Below are 16993 nucleotides of genomic sequence, written 5' to 3' on the forward strand. Positions count from 1 at the left end.
AAATGACAATGATAAGGAGAAGATTGAGCTTCTAACTAAAGAACTAAACACTCTTAAGTTAGCTCATGAAACTATCTTAGAAGATCATCGAGAACTTTTAAGGACTCATGAGAAGTTACGCTTTGAAAAGCTCAACCTTGAGCAAGAGCATGAGTTCTTAAAGGCAATCAATGTCATTATCTCCGTAAGAAAAGTTCTTCTTACATTGCCAAGCGTTTACTCTTATCTACTTACATGCCTCAAGTCAAGTCTATTAACAAGAACAAGAAGGATTCTTCCTCTAGTAGTAACAATAATCATGCTAAATCCAATGTTGTTGCTTCTAGTAGTTCTCTTGATTCCACTAATGATTCTCTTAGCCAAGTTACACTTGAGCAAGAAAATAGCTTATTGAAGGGAATTATAGAGAAAGGTGTTTACAAAAGCCTTGCCGGGAGTAAGCAATTTGAGGAAATTGTACGCAAGCAAGGAAGGCACCGGAAGAACCAAGGTGTTGGTTTTGAATGAAAGTTCAATGCCAATGGAGTTGAGTAGGAAGAAGATCAATACCCCAAGACGAAGTTTGTTCCTCAACAAGAGAAGTATGATCCTACTTCCTTCAAGGGGACACAAGCTCAAGATGATCTTCCACCACAAGACCACAAGCAAAAAGGCAAGGATAAGCTTCAAGAGGAGATTGATGCATTTGAATAAGCTCCAAAGGCCTTGGTCAAGTGGGTTCCCAAGACTACATCAAGCTCTACTTCATCAAGTACAAGTACAACTCCAAGGATTCCCATCAAGATGATGTGGATCCTGAAGAAGAAGAACTAGAGAGTTCTTGAGGGTGACTCCGCCAATATATTCCACTCTTATCATATTGGCAAGAACAAGTGCAATCAACTTCCACATCTTGCACTACTTCAAGGAGTCACAAACCCTCTTGTTGGTAAGACAAGGGACAAGGTAACCTAATGCTTTCATAGACATCATCTTGTGTGTGCATCACTCTATGTCTATGGATATCCTTGTTTGTTCCTTGTGGTACTAACCCGTGTAGGTATTGAAAGTGCAACTCACTCCAAGGGATTGCTCCAAATGATCTACATCAACATTGAGCATCCACATCTTCAACACCTACATGAAGTCATCATCGACAAAACCCAAGGTTAGTTCATCCCTCTAAGCGGGGATCTCACATCTAGGGGGAGCTTTACTCTAGGATTGAGTCAAAGCAACTCTAATGGTGTGAACACATCAATGCATTATGAAAAAGTGGTAACCCCACTTGAGCTTAAACGATGAGTATGACCTATGATCAAATGTTCTCATTTGACTCCTAAGTCAATATACTCATATATATATAGATGACCCAGTCATCGCCAATTGCTTTATAGATGCTAGAATTGGTTGTGCATGCTTTGCCACATATTTCACTCGCCATTTTATTGTGTGAGCATGTTGGTTGCATATTTTACTCATTCGAGGACATCCACTTGTTGCTTTGATTGACTTGTTTCTTTTTCTTTTGCCAAGTGGATGGACAAGACTGCCTAAGAACCTTCTCTAGCTATCTATGATTTTCTTGCCTCAAACTCTATTCATGCTACATCACAAAATTTGATCAAGTCAGATTCGAACCACTCTGTGTGAGGAGCACTCGGAGTCCCCGATTCGTCATAGACTTAAACTTCCAAAACATCTTTGTGCGTTTCGGTCTGACCGATTTTTCATTTCGGTCATACCGAGATCACTAAGTCGATCTAGGTTTTCAATCTCGGTGCAACCGATTTGAACTTTTGGGTCACACCAAGTTGTTGTAACTGTCAGCAGTTATGCATCTCGGTGCCACCGAGTTGTTCCACTCGGTCACACCGACAGGGTCGGGCTATATATACCCACGGGCAAAAATTTGGAAACTTTCTCCAAACTCCTTCACCCGCTCGTAGCCCGCTCTGCCTCCAGGGTCTCCGGATCGTCCTCCTCGTCGCCAGCCGCCTCCAGTCGCTGGTCTCCGCCGCCGTCAATGGAAATCATCCCCACCGTTGCCGCCGTAGCAAGTTCATCACCGAACTAGGGTATGGACTCGATCATTGTGCTATCCCCGTCCGATTCCTAGCACATTGTGTTCGCCATGAATCTTGCCACGATTGAAATAATCCTGTCTAGTCAAAACACTCCGTAGATTAGAGATGAATTGAAGATTTAGGGTTAGGTTTCCGCCGAAACCATCTCGGACCCACCGAGTTGTAGAACTCGGATCCACCGATTCGACTAAGGCCATTGCATATGTGATTCTCGGTCTGTCCGAGAATTGCAAATCGGTGTGACCGAGTTCAAGACTTTGTGAAACCCTAGCAGTCTCGGTGCCACCGAACTGTGACTCGGTCTGACCGAGTCCACTAGTTTAGGTTCCAAAAGCTGCTTCGGTATCACCGAGTTTACAAATCGGTTGATCTGAAATGCTTTCTGTGGAAAACTAAAACTAAGTTTTTGACTCATTCTTTTGCAAAAACCTCTGTATTTTGTGATGCTCATCCACTCTATCTCATCTATATCTATTCACAGGGTCTGCAGTCAGTGTTTGTACTATGTCTGATCAAAGTGATAGCTAGAACAAGTCAGAGGAGCAGGTTCAAATGAGTGAGGGCACTAGTCCCTCTAGCACCTCTGATGATGGTAGCAGGAGCACCCCAAGCAACTTACCCAAAGCTGCCACGAGGGCCAGAAAGAAGAAAACCTCAGAATTTGAGGATGAAGACTATGTGGCAGTTGAGGATGAGGCTACTTCCAAGAAGAAAGTGCTCAAAAAGGAGTATGGCACAGCTGCTGCCATTAAGCCTGGTATGAAGACCAATGTACCTGCAAAGAGAACTCCCATGTCTAAAGCCAGAGCCTCTACTCAAGTGGCTTTGGAATCTGAACCCAAAGAGGCTGTTGCAGAAGGGAAGAAGAGGAAGGAAAGGGTCAAGAAGACCATGGCCAGAGTTGTTGGAAAGCCTTCCATGATGGAAGAGGAGGAATAAGAAGAGGTTGCTGCACCAGCACCCAAGGCTCAGAAGCTTATGGGTGATGCTATCAGGTCAGGGGCTGCATCATCAAATCCCAAAGAAGCACCCAAAGCTGCCTCCAAGCCCAAGATTGCACCTAAGAGGAATACCAGAAACATATATGCTGCTGAGAAGAACAAGGTCCCAGTGCCTGAAACTGTTGTTGAAGAGGAAGATGATGAAGAGCATGTCTTGAGAAAGTTGAAGGCAAAAATTCCAGATCATAATGATGCTCATCTTGTGGCTGAGAACATGAAGCTGAGAAATGATGTAGGCCTCAGACAGTGGAGGTTGTCTGATCCTTATGCAGCCAGGAGAAGGACTGTTGTTGACTACAGGTTCCATACTAAGGAATAGCAGGATTTCTATGAGACAGTGTTGCTGGACAAGAAGCCTATAGTGTGTGACATGAGGTGGGTGGACTGGACCTACATGAAGGAGAATGAGGAACACTATCCTGGTGTGTATGATAGCTTTAGTGCTTGTGGAGTTGCATACTTTGTTGGGCAAAAGCTCACAAAGTGGAATGATGAGCTCATAATGCAATTCTACTCCACAGCACACTTCTATCCAGATGGCGGGATAGTATGGATGTCTGAAGGTACAAGGTACCAATCATCTATTGAAGAATGGGCTAATCTGATCAATGCACCTAAGGAGAAAGAAGATGACTTGGATGTCTATGCCAAGAAGAAGATGGATCACAACACAATGGCACATATGTACAAGGAGATCCCAGATGCTGCAGTTGAAACACATAAGTTTGGATCAGTACATTACCTTCTGTCAGGACTGCCAACCATCAACTGGATCCTCAGGCACACTCTCTTGCCCAAGTCATGTGATGACAACATGATCAGAGGCCATGCAATAAACTTGCTACACTTATTTGATGTGCCACAGAAGTTCAAGGTCATGAGCCTCATAGTTGAGACTATCAAGAGGACAGCAGCTGACCAAAAGAGAAGTTGTGGGTATGCCCCACAGATCCAGGAGCTGATTAACTCCAAGATGGGCAGTGGCACATACTTGTTGGACAAGGATCACATGCCTATCTATCTAGACTTTGAGGACAACCAAGTGGTTATGGATGAAGATGAACCATCTTATGTGCATGCTCAAGCAAAGAAGGAGAAGGCAAGGACAGAGAAGGCTACCAAGATCCCAACAATGGAAGAGGCATCTCAGTACTTTTTGAAGAGCAAACAAGATCAGCTAGGCTACTTGATTGCATCCACTCTGAGGATTGAGAAGGGGCTGGTCACCTTGACTCAAAACCAGGAGAGCCTAGAGAGGACCATGGAGCAGAAGCTCTATGACTTGGATGTGAAGGTAACTGAGATCCAGTCTGTTATTGAGCAGCTTCAGGATGATATGCAGGAGAGGAAGGGCAAGACAACCACTGATGCATTTGCCAGAGTGCCTAGAGCTCAGAGATCAGCTGCAGTGCCAGTGACAGACACCAGAGCCACTTCATCTACACTAGCTACAGCTCCAGTGCAACCAGCTCCAGCACCTACACCTCCAGCTCCATCCACATCTACTAAAGTCTTCGTCCAAGGAGACGTCTCTACACCACCACCTGAAGATCAAGCCTGAGAGACGATTTAGTGCTATGCATTTTCTATGAACTTTTTGGTAACTTGTTGCCAAAGGGGGAGAAAAATGTATAGATCATAGGCTTCGAGAGAGAGTGCTGCTTTTTATTCTCTCTTGCTTTAGTGGTTGAACTTTATTTGCTTGTTTGAGATACTTTATGTCTGTGTGATACCTGGATGATCATGTGTTTGATCATATGCTACATTTATGCTTGTTGGATGACATTATCTTTTTTATCTCTATATGATCATTCACTTTGCTTGGTGATGAGTGCATGTATTCAATTATTATCATTTTGAGCGCTCCACCAAGATGTATGTGACATGGAAGAGTAACCCATGAGCCTAACTCTTTATGCATTTGCAGTCCAAAGCAAATCTTAAACTATGCACAAATTTAGGGGGAGCTCTTGCTTATCACATACTTCTCAAAGCGACAATGTTTTTCACTCTTATTATCATTTGTCGAAGCTTTGATCTATATGTTGTCATCAATTACCAAAAAGGGGGAGATTGAAAGTGCAACTATCCCTAGGTGGTTTTGGTAATTCCTAACAACATATAGCTCATTGAGCTAACATCATTCCAAGATGAATATTTCAGGAAAAGCTCAATGAATGGCATGGCATGGATGAGAAAAGTGGATCCCTCAAAATGATAAGGATAAAAGGATTGGCTCAAGCTCAAAAGCTCAAGACTCTACATTTTATATTTTAGTGATCCAAGATCACATTGAGTCTATAGGAAAAGCCAATACTATCAAGGAGGGATGAGGTGTTGCTTAATGAGTTTCTTGCTCCATAGTGCTTAGTGATATGCTCCAAAGCCCTCAACTACTTTCTCACATACACATATGACCTAAACCAAAAGTCAAACTCGGCCCTACCGATTATTTCCATCCGGCGCCACCAAGTTTAGATGTCATAGCCACTGCCACAAACCCTAGGCAAATCGGTCTCACCGATAGGGATCTCAGTCTCACCAGGATGGGATTGTAATATCTCTGTTTCCCTTTGTAACATTTCGGTACCACCGAGATGAGCGAGCGGTCCCACCGAGATTGCAATGTAAACTCTCTGTTTCCTTTTCGTAACATTTCGGTCCCACCAAAATGAGCGAACCAGTCCCACCGAGTTTACCTGACCAACTCTCTGGTTAGCTTATTACCAAAATCGGTCCCACCGAGTTTGTGTAATCGGTCTCACCGAGATTACGTTAAGCCCTAAACCCTAACCATATCGGTCCTACCGAGTTGCATCTCGGTCCCACCGAAAATCCTAACGGTCACTACATTTGTTGAATCCGTTCGACCGAGTTTACCAATTCGGTCCCACCGAGTTTGGCAAGTTGTGTGTAACGGTTAGATTTTGTGTGGAGGCTATATATACCCCTCCACCTCCTCATCATTCGTGGAGAGAGCCATCAGAACGAACCTATACTTCCAACTTGCTATTTCTGAGAGAGAACCACCTACTCATGTGTTGAGGCCAAGATATTCCATTCCTACCATATGAATCTTGATCTCTAGCCTTCTCCAAGTTGCTTTCCACTCAAATCTTCTTTCCACCAAATCCAAATCCTGTGAGAGAGAGTTGAGTGTTGGGGAGACTATCATTTGAAGCACAAGAGCAAGGAGTTCATCATCAACACACCATTTGTTACTTCTTGGAGAGTGGTGTCTCCTAGATTGGCTAGGTGTCACTTGGGCGCCTCCAACAAGATTGTGGAGTTGAACCAAGGAGTTTGTAAGGGCAAGGAGATCGCCTACTTTGTGAAGACCTATCGCTAGTGAGGCAAGTACTTCGTGGGCGACGGACATGGTGGGATAGACAAGGTTGCTTCTTCGTGGACCCTTCGTGGGTGGAGCACTCCGTGGACTCGCGCAACCGTTACCCTTCGTGGGTTGAAGTCTCCATCAACGTGGATGTACGATAGCACCACCTATCGGAACCACGACGAAAACATCTGTGTCTCCAATTGTGTTTGAATCCTCCAAACCCCTCCCTTTACATTCTTGCAAGTTGCATGCTTTACTTTCCGCTGCTCATATACTCTTTGCATGCTTGCTTGAATTGTGTTGACATTGCTTGACTTGTGCTAAGATAGCTAAAATCTACCAAAGACTAAAATTGGTAAAAGGATAAGTTTTATTTGGTCAAGTAGTCTAATCACCCCCCCCCCTCTAGACATACTTTCGATCCTACGGAGGTTATGTTGTTGCATTGGAAATTCAGTCTACTCTTTTGGGCAAGATCAAAGAAGCCCAGAAAACTGACAAGGAGATTGCCGAGATAAAGGAAAGGATGAGTAAAGGAAAGGCTAAAGGATTGTGTGAGAATGAGCACGACACTTTATGGTTTGAGTATCGCATTTATGTGCCTAGTGACCCCGAGATCACGAAGTTGATTCTGCAGGAGGCACATGATTCGCCGTATTCGATTCACCCAGGCAACACTAAGATGTACCTAGATTTGAAGGAAAGCTTCTGGTGGACAGGAATGAATAAGGATATAGCCTAGTATGTAGCAGTATGTGATTATGTCGGAGAGTTAAGGCAGAGCATCAAAAACCAGCCGGATTGCAACAGTCATTGCCGATACCCGAATGGAAGTGGGATAAGGTTGACATGGATTTTATCACTGGATTACCTAGGACTCGTTCAGGCTATGACTCTATCTGGGTTGTAGTCGATGGTTTGACGAAAGTAGCTCATTTCATCCCGGTGAAGACCACCTATACAAGTGCTAAGTTGGCAAAGATATACATGACCAGGATCGTATGTCTGCACAGAGTTCCGAGGACCACTGTATCAGATAGAGGAACCCAGTCTACCTGAAAGTTTTGGAATCAGTTGCATGAGACTTTGGGTACCAGTCTAGAGTTCAGTACAGCCTTTCATCCACAGACAGATGGACAGACAGAGAGAGTCAATCAAATTCTGGAAGACATGTTGAGAGCTTGTGCGCTAGATTATGGATCTAGTTGGGATGAAATTTGCCATATGCAGAGTTCTCTTACAAGAACAGTTATCAAGCCAGTTTGAAGATGGCCCCTTTCGAAGCCTTGTATGGAAGGACGTGCAGGACACTGTTATCATGGGATGAAGTTGGAGATTGACAGTTGTTCGGACCGGATTTAATCAAAGACTCAGAAGAGAAGGTTAAGTTGATTCGCGACAGACTCAAGGTAGCCCAGTCTAGGCAGAAGAGTTATGCGGATACTAAACACAAGGAGATAGTTTACGAAGTCGGAGACAGAGCATATCTTCGTGTGTCCCCACTTTGAGGAGTTAAGTGTTTTGGAGTCAAGGGAAAGCTAGCACCACGTTTTATGGGACCATACAGAGTTTTGGAACGCATGGGAGAAGTTGCCTACAAGCTGGAATTGCCAGAAGGATTTTCAGGAGTTCATGATGTGTTTCACGTTTCCCAGTTGAAGAAGTGCCACACAGAGATGGTCAATATTCCTCATAGAGATACAATGCCACTGGAAGCTATTCAGTTAGACAGTGATTTTGCTTATGAAGAGAAGCCAATAAAAATTCTCGAGTTTTCCAGCCGAGTTACTCGCAGCAAGGTTATCAAGTTTTGCAAAGTTCAGTGGAGCCACCATACCGAGGAGGAAGCCACCTGGGAGCGAGAAGAAGATCTTCGTAGAGACCACCCAAACCTTTTTGTTGACCAACCCGAATCTCGAGGGCGAGATTCATCTTAAGGGGGGTAGGTTTGTAACATCCCAATTTTCAATTTGGATGTTATACATATATCATCATATGCATATCATATTTTATTCTTGCATTTGGTTGAGATCCTAGAAATCTTAAGCGACTAAAGGACCCAAGGAGAGAGTTGGAGGTCTCACAAAATCATATTTGAATTTATTTCAAATTTGAAGAAAGGATTAATTTGATTTTATTATTTTTCTCTCCAATTATTTCAAATATTAAAAATAAATGAGAGAAGATAATATGGCTTCTTAAAATTATGAGAAATATTGGAGAAAGAATTTTAAAATCAAATTAAGACTTTTCTGGTATTTTATTTGCTATTTTATTTGAATTAAAAAATATGCATTTTTTAAAATTGCATTTTTAGGCCAGAAAATGTTCACTTTGTTCTAAATATTTTATTTAGACGGTGAAAATTGTTTTTGGCATTTTAGAAAAAAATTATATTTATTAGGAATTACCTTTCGGGCGGTATTAATTAAAAAAAAAGTTTCACCCCCCGACTGGCCCAAAGCCCAGCCGAGCCGGGCCGCAGCCCACGTCGCCCAGCCACCTTCCTCCCGAGCGGGAGGAGCCCCGCCTCCACACGGACGCCGAGGGGAGTCCAACTCGGACTCCCGATGGGCACCCCCTCGCCCAAGTCGCCGCCTGGCCCTCTCCCCCTTTAAATACCCACCGCCACCACCACCCCACCCCGCCAAACCCGCAGCCGCCGCCGCCAAGTTTGCAGCTACCGCCGCCGACGCACCGCCACCTTGCTACTGCCGCCGTGTCGCCGCCGCCTGCTGCCGCGCTCGCCTCGCCTCGCCCTGCGCCGCCGACGCCGCCGCCCGATTTCCACCGCCGTTGTTGACCGGTGTTTTTTGGTTTTTCGTTCGTTTTTTTTCGAATTGGTTAGTTTCGGTTTACTTATTTAACGAACGATCGTTCGTTCGTTCGTTTCAACAAACGCTTTTCGTCGGTTAAGTTCAGATAGCGAACGTTCGCGCTGTAGGATTTTTTATATTTTATTTTCGGCCAGGGACCTATCCGTGATTATTTTTATCACGAATTAGCCCCTGATCTTTAAACTAGCACAACTTTTTACTCGTTTATCCGAATTAGATGAAACCAGCGCCTAATTCTTCGTATCATTATGTTCTTTCCAGTTAATCAACTTGAACATGATTTTCATACTGTAATATTTGATTTCAGTCCAGATTAGTAAACGATCTTGTTTCATTCGTGTTTTGAGATTCGTTGCTCCGTTTGAGTTGAATCTTTTCGCAAATCGTAGCTAATCACATGTACCTATTGTTAAGATCTAATTCACATGTTAACATTGTTGTTAGGTTTGACTCTTGTTTGTTTAAGCCATTTGCTTGTTTCGTGTTCGATTTGGATCTTTTCTCGGTTTTTCTCGTGTTTCGATTGAGTGATTGCTTATGTATGCTATTGTTTGTCTACGCTAGATTACCTAGATTACCTGGAGTGCGAAGCTTGTTACTACGAATCTCTAGAGTTTACATATCGTCAGCAAGGCAAGTTACACTTTGGTCATACTCTTTTATATCCAATTTTTGCTACGCATTAGTATTGCCCCTCAAATATTTGCATGAGTTGGATTGGGAACATGTGGTTTTGGTTGTAGTGCTTGAGGTAGGAACCTAATACCTGTTGATCACCCCAGAAATATACGTTATGCTTATTTATTGCTTAGCCATGCTCGTAGACGGGGATTGGATCATGATTTACACATGGAAGTTTGAGAGTTATGTAATCATGGATAACGTTAAGGTGGCAACTTTAATATATAGCTGGGTGGATTGGTTGAGGCACTTGGGGAACCTAGTGTTGCCTGTTTTTGGAAATCCCGGAGTACCCCTGTGATTATCCTATGGAATGCCAGCAAGGCTCAAAGGGATCATAAGATTATTCATACTAGAAAATTCTGTGTGCAGCCACAAGCCATTATGGGCTCTGGCATAGTTGAGTAAGTTGCGTGAGCTCTTGAAGAGGTGGATTAGTAGATGTAGGGGGTGTAGGTGGTATTGTCTACCCGGAGTAGAGAGTTAATGCTTCAGAAAGGCTATGTCTCGATCATGCGATCAAGGATGCGGTCGAGTCTTGTGGGGAAAAATGCGCAAACCTCTGCAGAGTGTATAAACTAATCATGGTTAGCCAGGTCCTCGGTTATGGACATCTTGAGTATCTAGTACTTGAATCTATTGATGTGATCTCATCACGTTACTTTAAATTAATTTGAATTGGGTTAATGATGATATTTTTAATTGGAATTTGAGTTGGGGTTACCTTCTCAAATAATGGGCAACTCGGGAGTAGTTAAATAAATTTATTCCTTTGTTGTAGGGAAAAACTAGCTTTATGCAAAACCATGAAACTTACAGCCTCCACCAGCCAAATATTGCATGAAAATATAGTTCTTGCATTTCATTGCTTACAGTGTAACTCTTCCAGCATATTCAATGTGCTGACCTACATGGCTGCAACGTCTCATATTGCAGACTACTCAGACGATGAATAAGGTGCGATGGGTCGTTGTTTTGCACTCAGCTATGCCGTTCAAGTTGATGGACTCATTTACCTTCGAAGCTTCCGCAGTTATCTAGTTTAGATGGCCTTCAGCCATGATATTTTTGTGTAATCATACTCTTTATGAGGACTCGATGTAATAAGTGTGTGATTGAAACTATGTTATAATTCCTCGAGTGTTGTGTGTGTCAGCATTACCAATCCAGGGATGACACTGATGCACAGATACTTGACCGTTTGAGGTCTGGTCGCTACAAGATGGTATCAGAGCGCACGCTGACTATAGGACACGACCACTAGAATGAGCCACATGATTTCTCTTCTCTACTCATTTCTAATTCTCCTCTCTTTCTACTCTATAGATGGCGGATCCCAGGAACAAGTTCACTCAGCCGGTTGACGACAGCCCTTTTGGGAAGCACTTGAAGGAAGTCACTAAGTATTTGAACGTCAGACTACCAAGCTTCACGGGGACTTTCTCTACATCTGTACCGGAAGAGGAGCGTTGAAAGATCAAAGTCTGGGTACCTGGGAGGACCTTTGCGCCAACAACGGAGCCTATTGATTTCTACCTGGATGCACCAAGCTGGAGTATAGGAAAGAGCATGGCAGCGCATATCACCTTTGGACGCATATGTGAGGTGTATCACAAGGAGCTGGAGATACCATTTATCAGATATGTGGCCGCCGAGATGACAAATGGGAGATGATTCGTACCAGGATGGATGGATCAATTGTAGCTTACATTCAAGAGATGGGAGATCATATTCGTCGCCAGGAGAATCAACAAATTATTCACATGAAGAAGATCAAGAAAATGGTGAAGAGAAACAACGAGTAGGAGGAGGAACTCAAGTCTACACGTGATGGATACGAGGAAGAGATTGTTGTACTACTGGAGAAGGATGAAGATCACCTTCAGCCATGATATTTTTGTGTAATCATACTCTTTATGACGACTCGATGTAATAAGTGTGTGATTGAAACTCTGTTATAATTCCTCGAGTATTGTGCGTGTTAGCATTACGATCCAGGAATGACGCTGATGCACTGAGACTTGGCCGTTTGAGGTCTGGTCGCTACATATTATCAATGTTGATGCTTGTACTACTAACTCTAGTAGTGATCCAGCATCCATTCTTGAGGAGAATCGCTTTCTCAAGGTTCAAATCGAGAAAGGTGTCATAACATGTGCTCAAGGACAAAAGAACCTTAATAAGGTATTGAGCCAACACAATGAGGTGTTTGCCAAAGAGGGGCTCGAATAAGACGTCCTCTCAAAAGTGCACCACCCCTCTAAAAGAAACATTTGTACGAGAAGGGCACAAGGAGAAAGGTAAGGTTGTTAGTGGAAACGCCAAAGGGGCATGCCCACTCTCAACAAGCCAAAATAGTTCATGCCTCCATCCTATGTACTTCGTAAGACTAAGGATGGAGAAGTTTATGCAAAATTTGTTGGTCCTCGAAATACATTTCGATTCTATGCTATTTGGGTCCCTAAGATCCTTGTGACTAACTTGAGAGGTCCCATTGCAAAATGGGTGCCTCTAACCAAGTCATAATTGTGTGTAGGTTGCCTTCTCCGGTGGAGTAAAATGGGTGATTGATAGTGGATATACCAATCATATGATCGGAGATAGCAAATTGCTCTACGATTGCAAAATGGATCTTGGCCCACAACACTGTACACAGACAGGCGTCGGACGTCCGACCGTTACCGGTCGTCCGGTGGCTCGCAGGGGTCCGGACGTCTGGTAAGGTTCGGACTTCCGACATTTTTGTTTTGTAAAGGTGGTGTCGGATATCCGGAGGCCGACAGTCATCCGGTGGCTGGTGGTTGTCGGACGTCCGACGTCCGGCGGTCATCCGGGCGCTGTAGGGTGCCTCGGCTGTAGTCGTTCTGGCTAGCTGATCTTCTAGGCGTCGGACGTCCTGTAAGGACCGGTCGTCCGGTGACTGTGACTTGCTGTCAACCCTTTCTCTTGTTCCTCGCGCTTGGTGTCCTCGCCATCTTGTCCAATGCTCTTAGTTGTTCCTTGGTCTTCCTCCTGGTTCCTGGTCATGCATAGCACATACGTTTGAGGTAGTAGCCATGTCTCACATGTGGAAAGTGACGATTCGGAGAGGAGCGAGTTCACCTTGTGTCCAATGGCATATGTTCGAGGTCTTGTCATATGTCTCCTTGGGGCTTGGGGAGTGGTCGTAGTGTACATGGGGATGGTCGTAGGATGCTCCGCATCACGTTCCTTTCATCCCATATTGTCTTGCATACCAGCATGGTGAGGGAAGGCATTGCCCTTCCATGGATCTTTTGGGTGGAGACCATGTCGAACCACCAATCTTTGATGCTCTTGTAGTTTGCCCAAACTGAAACATCCAAGCTGACGAATTGAAGCCAGTCCTTCACCAAGCCCCATAGTCTCAGCGTGTAGCGACAGTTGAAAAAAAGACGCTCGACGGTTTCCTGCTCCCTCCTACAAAGAGGGCAAGGGCCACAGTTTCGCCATCCCCTCCTGGCCAAACGGTCAGCCGTCATATCCTGTTTTGGATTGCCAACCATGCAAGGAATTTTACGTTCGGTGGTGCCCAGGTCTTCCAAAGTACCTTGCGCATGTCAGAACGAATGATGGATAGAAATTGCGCATTGTAGGCAGAAGAAGCAGTGTTCTCCTGAGGCGTGCTTCCACATGATGGAATCCTCGGCATAACCCCGGCGCACCAGGAGCTTAACGTAGCATTAGTCGGGTGATGTTAGTGTAGTTGTGGTGTTACAAGCGACACAACTAGATGCTGCAAATTAAACGGCGACAAAAATGCTGCGAGCAACGCAAGAGACGCCACAACCGGTGTGACCACATGTTGCAAGCATGGATGGCTGATGTTGCGAGCAGTTAGACGCCGTACTACAATTGACGAGGCCATAATGGATGTTGCAATCGGTAGGAAGACACATTGCAAATGATGAGACAAAATGCTGCGAGAGCCGCTGGACGATGCTCTGTCCAGCACGAATCTCCATGCACTCGACTGAGACTTAATAACAGATACCGTACGCTAAGCACCTCGAGCTTAAATCAGACATGAAGCGGATGAGGAACACGTGGTCAGGTTCGTAACCGAATTCCGTGATCCTTCCGAGCATCCAAGACCAGTCGGTGTTGCCTGCCACCGGGAGCACGGCGTCGCTCTTGTCCGCGCGCCTTTTGGCCTCCGCGCTGCCACGCGAACAGAGCAGGCGGCTCCGCCGTCAAAGTCATCGGTCCACGGCGACGACTTGCCTGAGTTGGTACCTTCGCAGATGGATCCCACATCATACAGCTAGCGCCCGGACAGAAAGCGATTGCGGACGGGTGATGATACCAGTATACCACTAGCTGTTGCCTCATAGCAGCTTGCTAGAAGCCGTCCCGTACGTCTTGGTCGTTGTCGCGTATCCGGAGACGCGCGGCAGCGATCTAGTTTTCCAGCCAAAGTCTTGGCTCGTGTGCTCCCACTGAGCTTCGTGCGTCATCTGTTTGAACACGGACCGGCTCGGTGTGCGTCATCTGGTTGCCGTTTATAGCTTTGTGCTCGTCAAGAGAACACGAGTTGCCATGCTCTCACCACTTGCGCATGCTCAACAAGGCGAGTCTGTCTGGTTTGTGGGCTTGTCGCAATGTCCTCCTACTCGTCCCTCCTCTCCGTGAGTCCCGGCGAGCAGATCGGTGGGTATGCGGATGGAGGTGACCACGACGACATGGCCGCCGCCGCCAACTACCTATCATCATTCTGCTTTGATTTCGGCGAGGAGTATTATTCCCTGGCGGAGGCAGCAACAGCCTCCTACCCCTTGCACGCACAGCAGCAGCAGCCGCCAACCCAGGCCGACAGCCACCATAGCGGCAAAGCAGCAAGTACTACTAGTAGTTCACAAGGACTCGACAATATCAATACGTAAGTATTTGTTACTATAGATCGAAACTGTCTCCCTTCATTATCATTACTGGTGCGTGGCTCCCAAGTCTGAACCTCGTTATTCTGTCGCCGAATTGTCCAGGAGCTTGACGAGCAGCGACGCGAGGAGCAAAGGCAGCAAGATCGCGTTCAAGACGAGGTCGGAGATGGAGGTGCTGGACGACGGGTACCGGTGGAGGAAGTACGGCAAGAAGATGGTCAAGAACAGCCCAAACCCAAGGTACGCACGCACGCACGCACGGCATGCAGCCCAAGCCCAGCCGCGCGGATACGCATTTTGATTCTCTTCTCTGATGGAACGACGGGCGATGATGGCGGGCAGGAACTACTACCGTTGCTCCAGCGAGGGGTGCCGCGTGAAGAAGCGGGTGGGGCGGGATCGCGATGACGAGCGCTTCGTCATCACCACCTACGACGGCGTCCACGACCACCTTGCGCCACTGCCGCCGCGGGGATGTGCCGGATACTCGCTATCGCTCGCGCAGACGCGCGTGGACGAGGGGTCGTCGCCGCTACCCGTGCAAGGGCGCCGTTGCTTTCTTGACACCATGAAGATGCACGCCGCCGGTAGCCAGCAGGGCTGCACACCCGTGCCCCAGCCGCGCAAGCTAGAGCGTGATAACTGACAATTGACATGTCCAGGATATTATGTGAGACTATTTTCTCGAGAACAGGATATTATGTGATACTGATTAATGTACTTTACTTGTAATTAATACCGCAATCTTTATCTTTTTTGGTACGAGGCACCTTATTACTTAGGCCTAATTGGTACTACCTCCGTCCCAAAATACTTGTTATCAAAATGAATAAAAAGGGATGTACCTAGAACTAAAATACGTTTAGATACACCTTTTTTATTCATTTTGATGACAAGTATTTCCGGACGGAGGGAGTAACAAGGAATCCATAGGAAAAATTTCCTATAAATGCATTTGGTTCATAGAAAATGCGTACATGAATTTCATAGGAATACTATTCATTTTCTGTGTTTTTGAGGAAACTACACATCTACTCAAAGATCATTTTACGCGTAGAAATGAGGCAAGTCAATTCCTTATAATGGCAAGTGTCATCCTATCAAATTCCTATACTACTCTCAATTCCAACGTCTTGGTTTCCTCTAAACCGAATGAGGCCTTAAAAGTTTTAATCGTTACATTCGGCCTCTGCATCACTAAAATGCACACAACCAAGCGATGTTCACTCTGAAAACAGAATATTAAAAAAGGCGGGATGCAAGTAAACATGTAGAGTCTGTATAACGTCTAAACCGGAGGGGGGGGGGTCCAATCCTAAGATCATGTTGTCATCCATGTTGGGTAAAGTTGTCCCTCACTATAGCCTGAAATCGTGTACATACCTCCGTAAACAAAGTTTTAGTTCTCCACACCATAAACGAAGTGTCCTGGTACATCTGTAGATAACCTGCATAAGAGAAGTACTTTTACCTTTAAAAACCTTATCATTCCAAATAGCCAAAGTGACCAGATAACGACAAGCGCTCCCACCCTGAGAATAATTCTAAACCTGTGATCCATCACATGTAACCAATTACCAAATATACTAACAACACTACAAGAAGGATACAAGCCAGAAACTATTTGGATGACTGATCATATAGAATGAGCCAATTTGCATTGGAAGAACAAGTGTTTTATTGTCTCATCATGCTGAGAAAAACACGTTGTGTACTTCCATGTCAATTCCTCTTAATAAGCTTTATCTTTAGTAAGAATGACTCTGCGACGAAGATACCATGCAAATATTTTATTCTCTAATGGTATCTTTATCTTACAGATCTTATTATTATCAATTGGCACATCTGACTGGAGCAACGCTCTATACATTGACTCAACTGAGAACTTTCCATGTAGTTTCTTAAGCATTGGATTGGTGAAGCACACTTATTGAAATAACCACAAACTGAAACAAAAAATTGTGTTGTTGCGCTAGGTACCGACAAGGTGGCCTCCAATAGGGAGCTGTCATCTAGCACTATGTGGGCCAAATATCTTTGTATTGCATTTTTTGGATTTCCCACCTTCGTATTTCTACTCTCTATTAGTGGCTCCCCCCACCAATGTACTTTACATGTATGCATGCATGACAGTGTGATTGTAAACTCTAATGCATTTGTTGCATAGCAATCC

At 45.0% G+C, this 16993-nt stretch overlaps 1 protein-coding gene across 1 annotated transcript; it reads left to right on the forward strand.

The window, feature by feature from the left end:
- The first annotated feature begins 14486 nt into the window (after nt 1-14486).
- LOC119281307 (probable WRKY transcription factor 56) lies at nt 14487-15640 on the forward strand. The gene is made up of 3 exons (XM_037561848.1): nt 14487-14819; nt 14923-15060; nt 15163-15640. Exons 1-3 carry the CDS (start codon nt 14542-14544, stop codon nt 15464-15466), a joined length of 720 nt encoding a protein of 239 aa, XP_037417745.1. The 5' UTR covers nt 14487-14541; the 3' UTR covers nt 15467-15640.
- Nucleotides 15641-16993: the final 1353 nt, after the last annotated feature.

This window comes from Triticum dicoccoides, chromosome 3B, assembly GCF_002162155.2.
Source record: "Triticum dicoccoides isolate Atlit2015 ecotype Zavitan chromosome 3B, WEW_v2.0, whole genome shotgun sequence".
NCBI lineage: Eukaryota > Viridiplantae > Streptophyta > Magnoliopsida > Poales > Poaceae > Triticum > Triticum dicoccoides.

What these genes read in the sequence shown, in the direction of transcription:
- LOC119281307 (XM_037561848.1), top strand. Translation starts at nt 14,542, where the DNA reads ATGTCCTCCTACTCGTCCCTCCTCTCCGTGAGTCCCGGCGAGCAGATC. An exon ending in GGACTCGACAATATCAATAC is followed by an intron (nt 14,820 to 14,922) that starts GTAAGTATTTGT and finishes CGAATTGTCCAG; the next exon opens with GAGCTTGACGAGCAGCGACG. An exon ending in AAGAACAGCCCAAACCCAAG is followed by an intron (nt 15,061 to 15,162) that starts GTACGCACGCAC and finishes GATGGCGGGCAG; the next exon opens with GAACTACTACCGTTGCTCCA.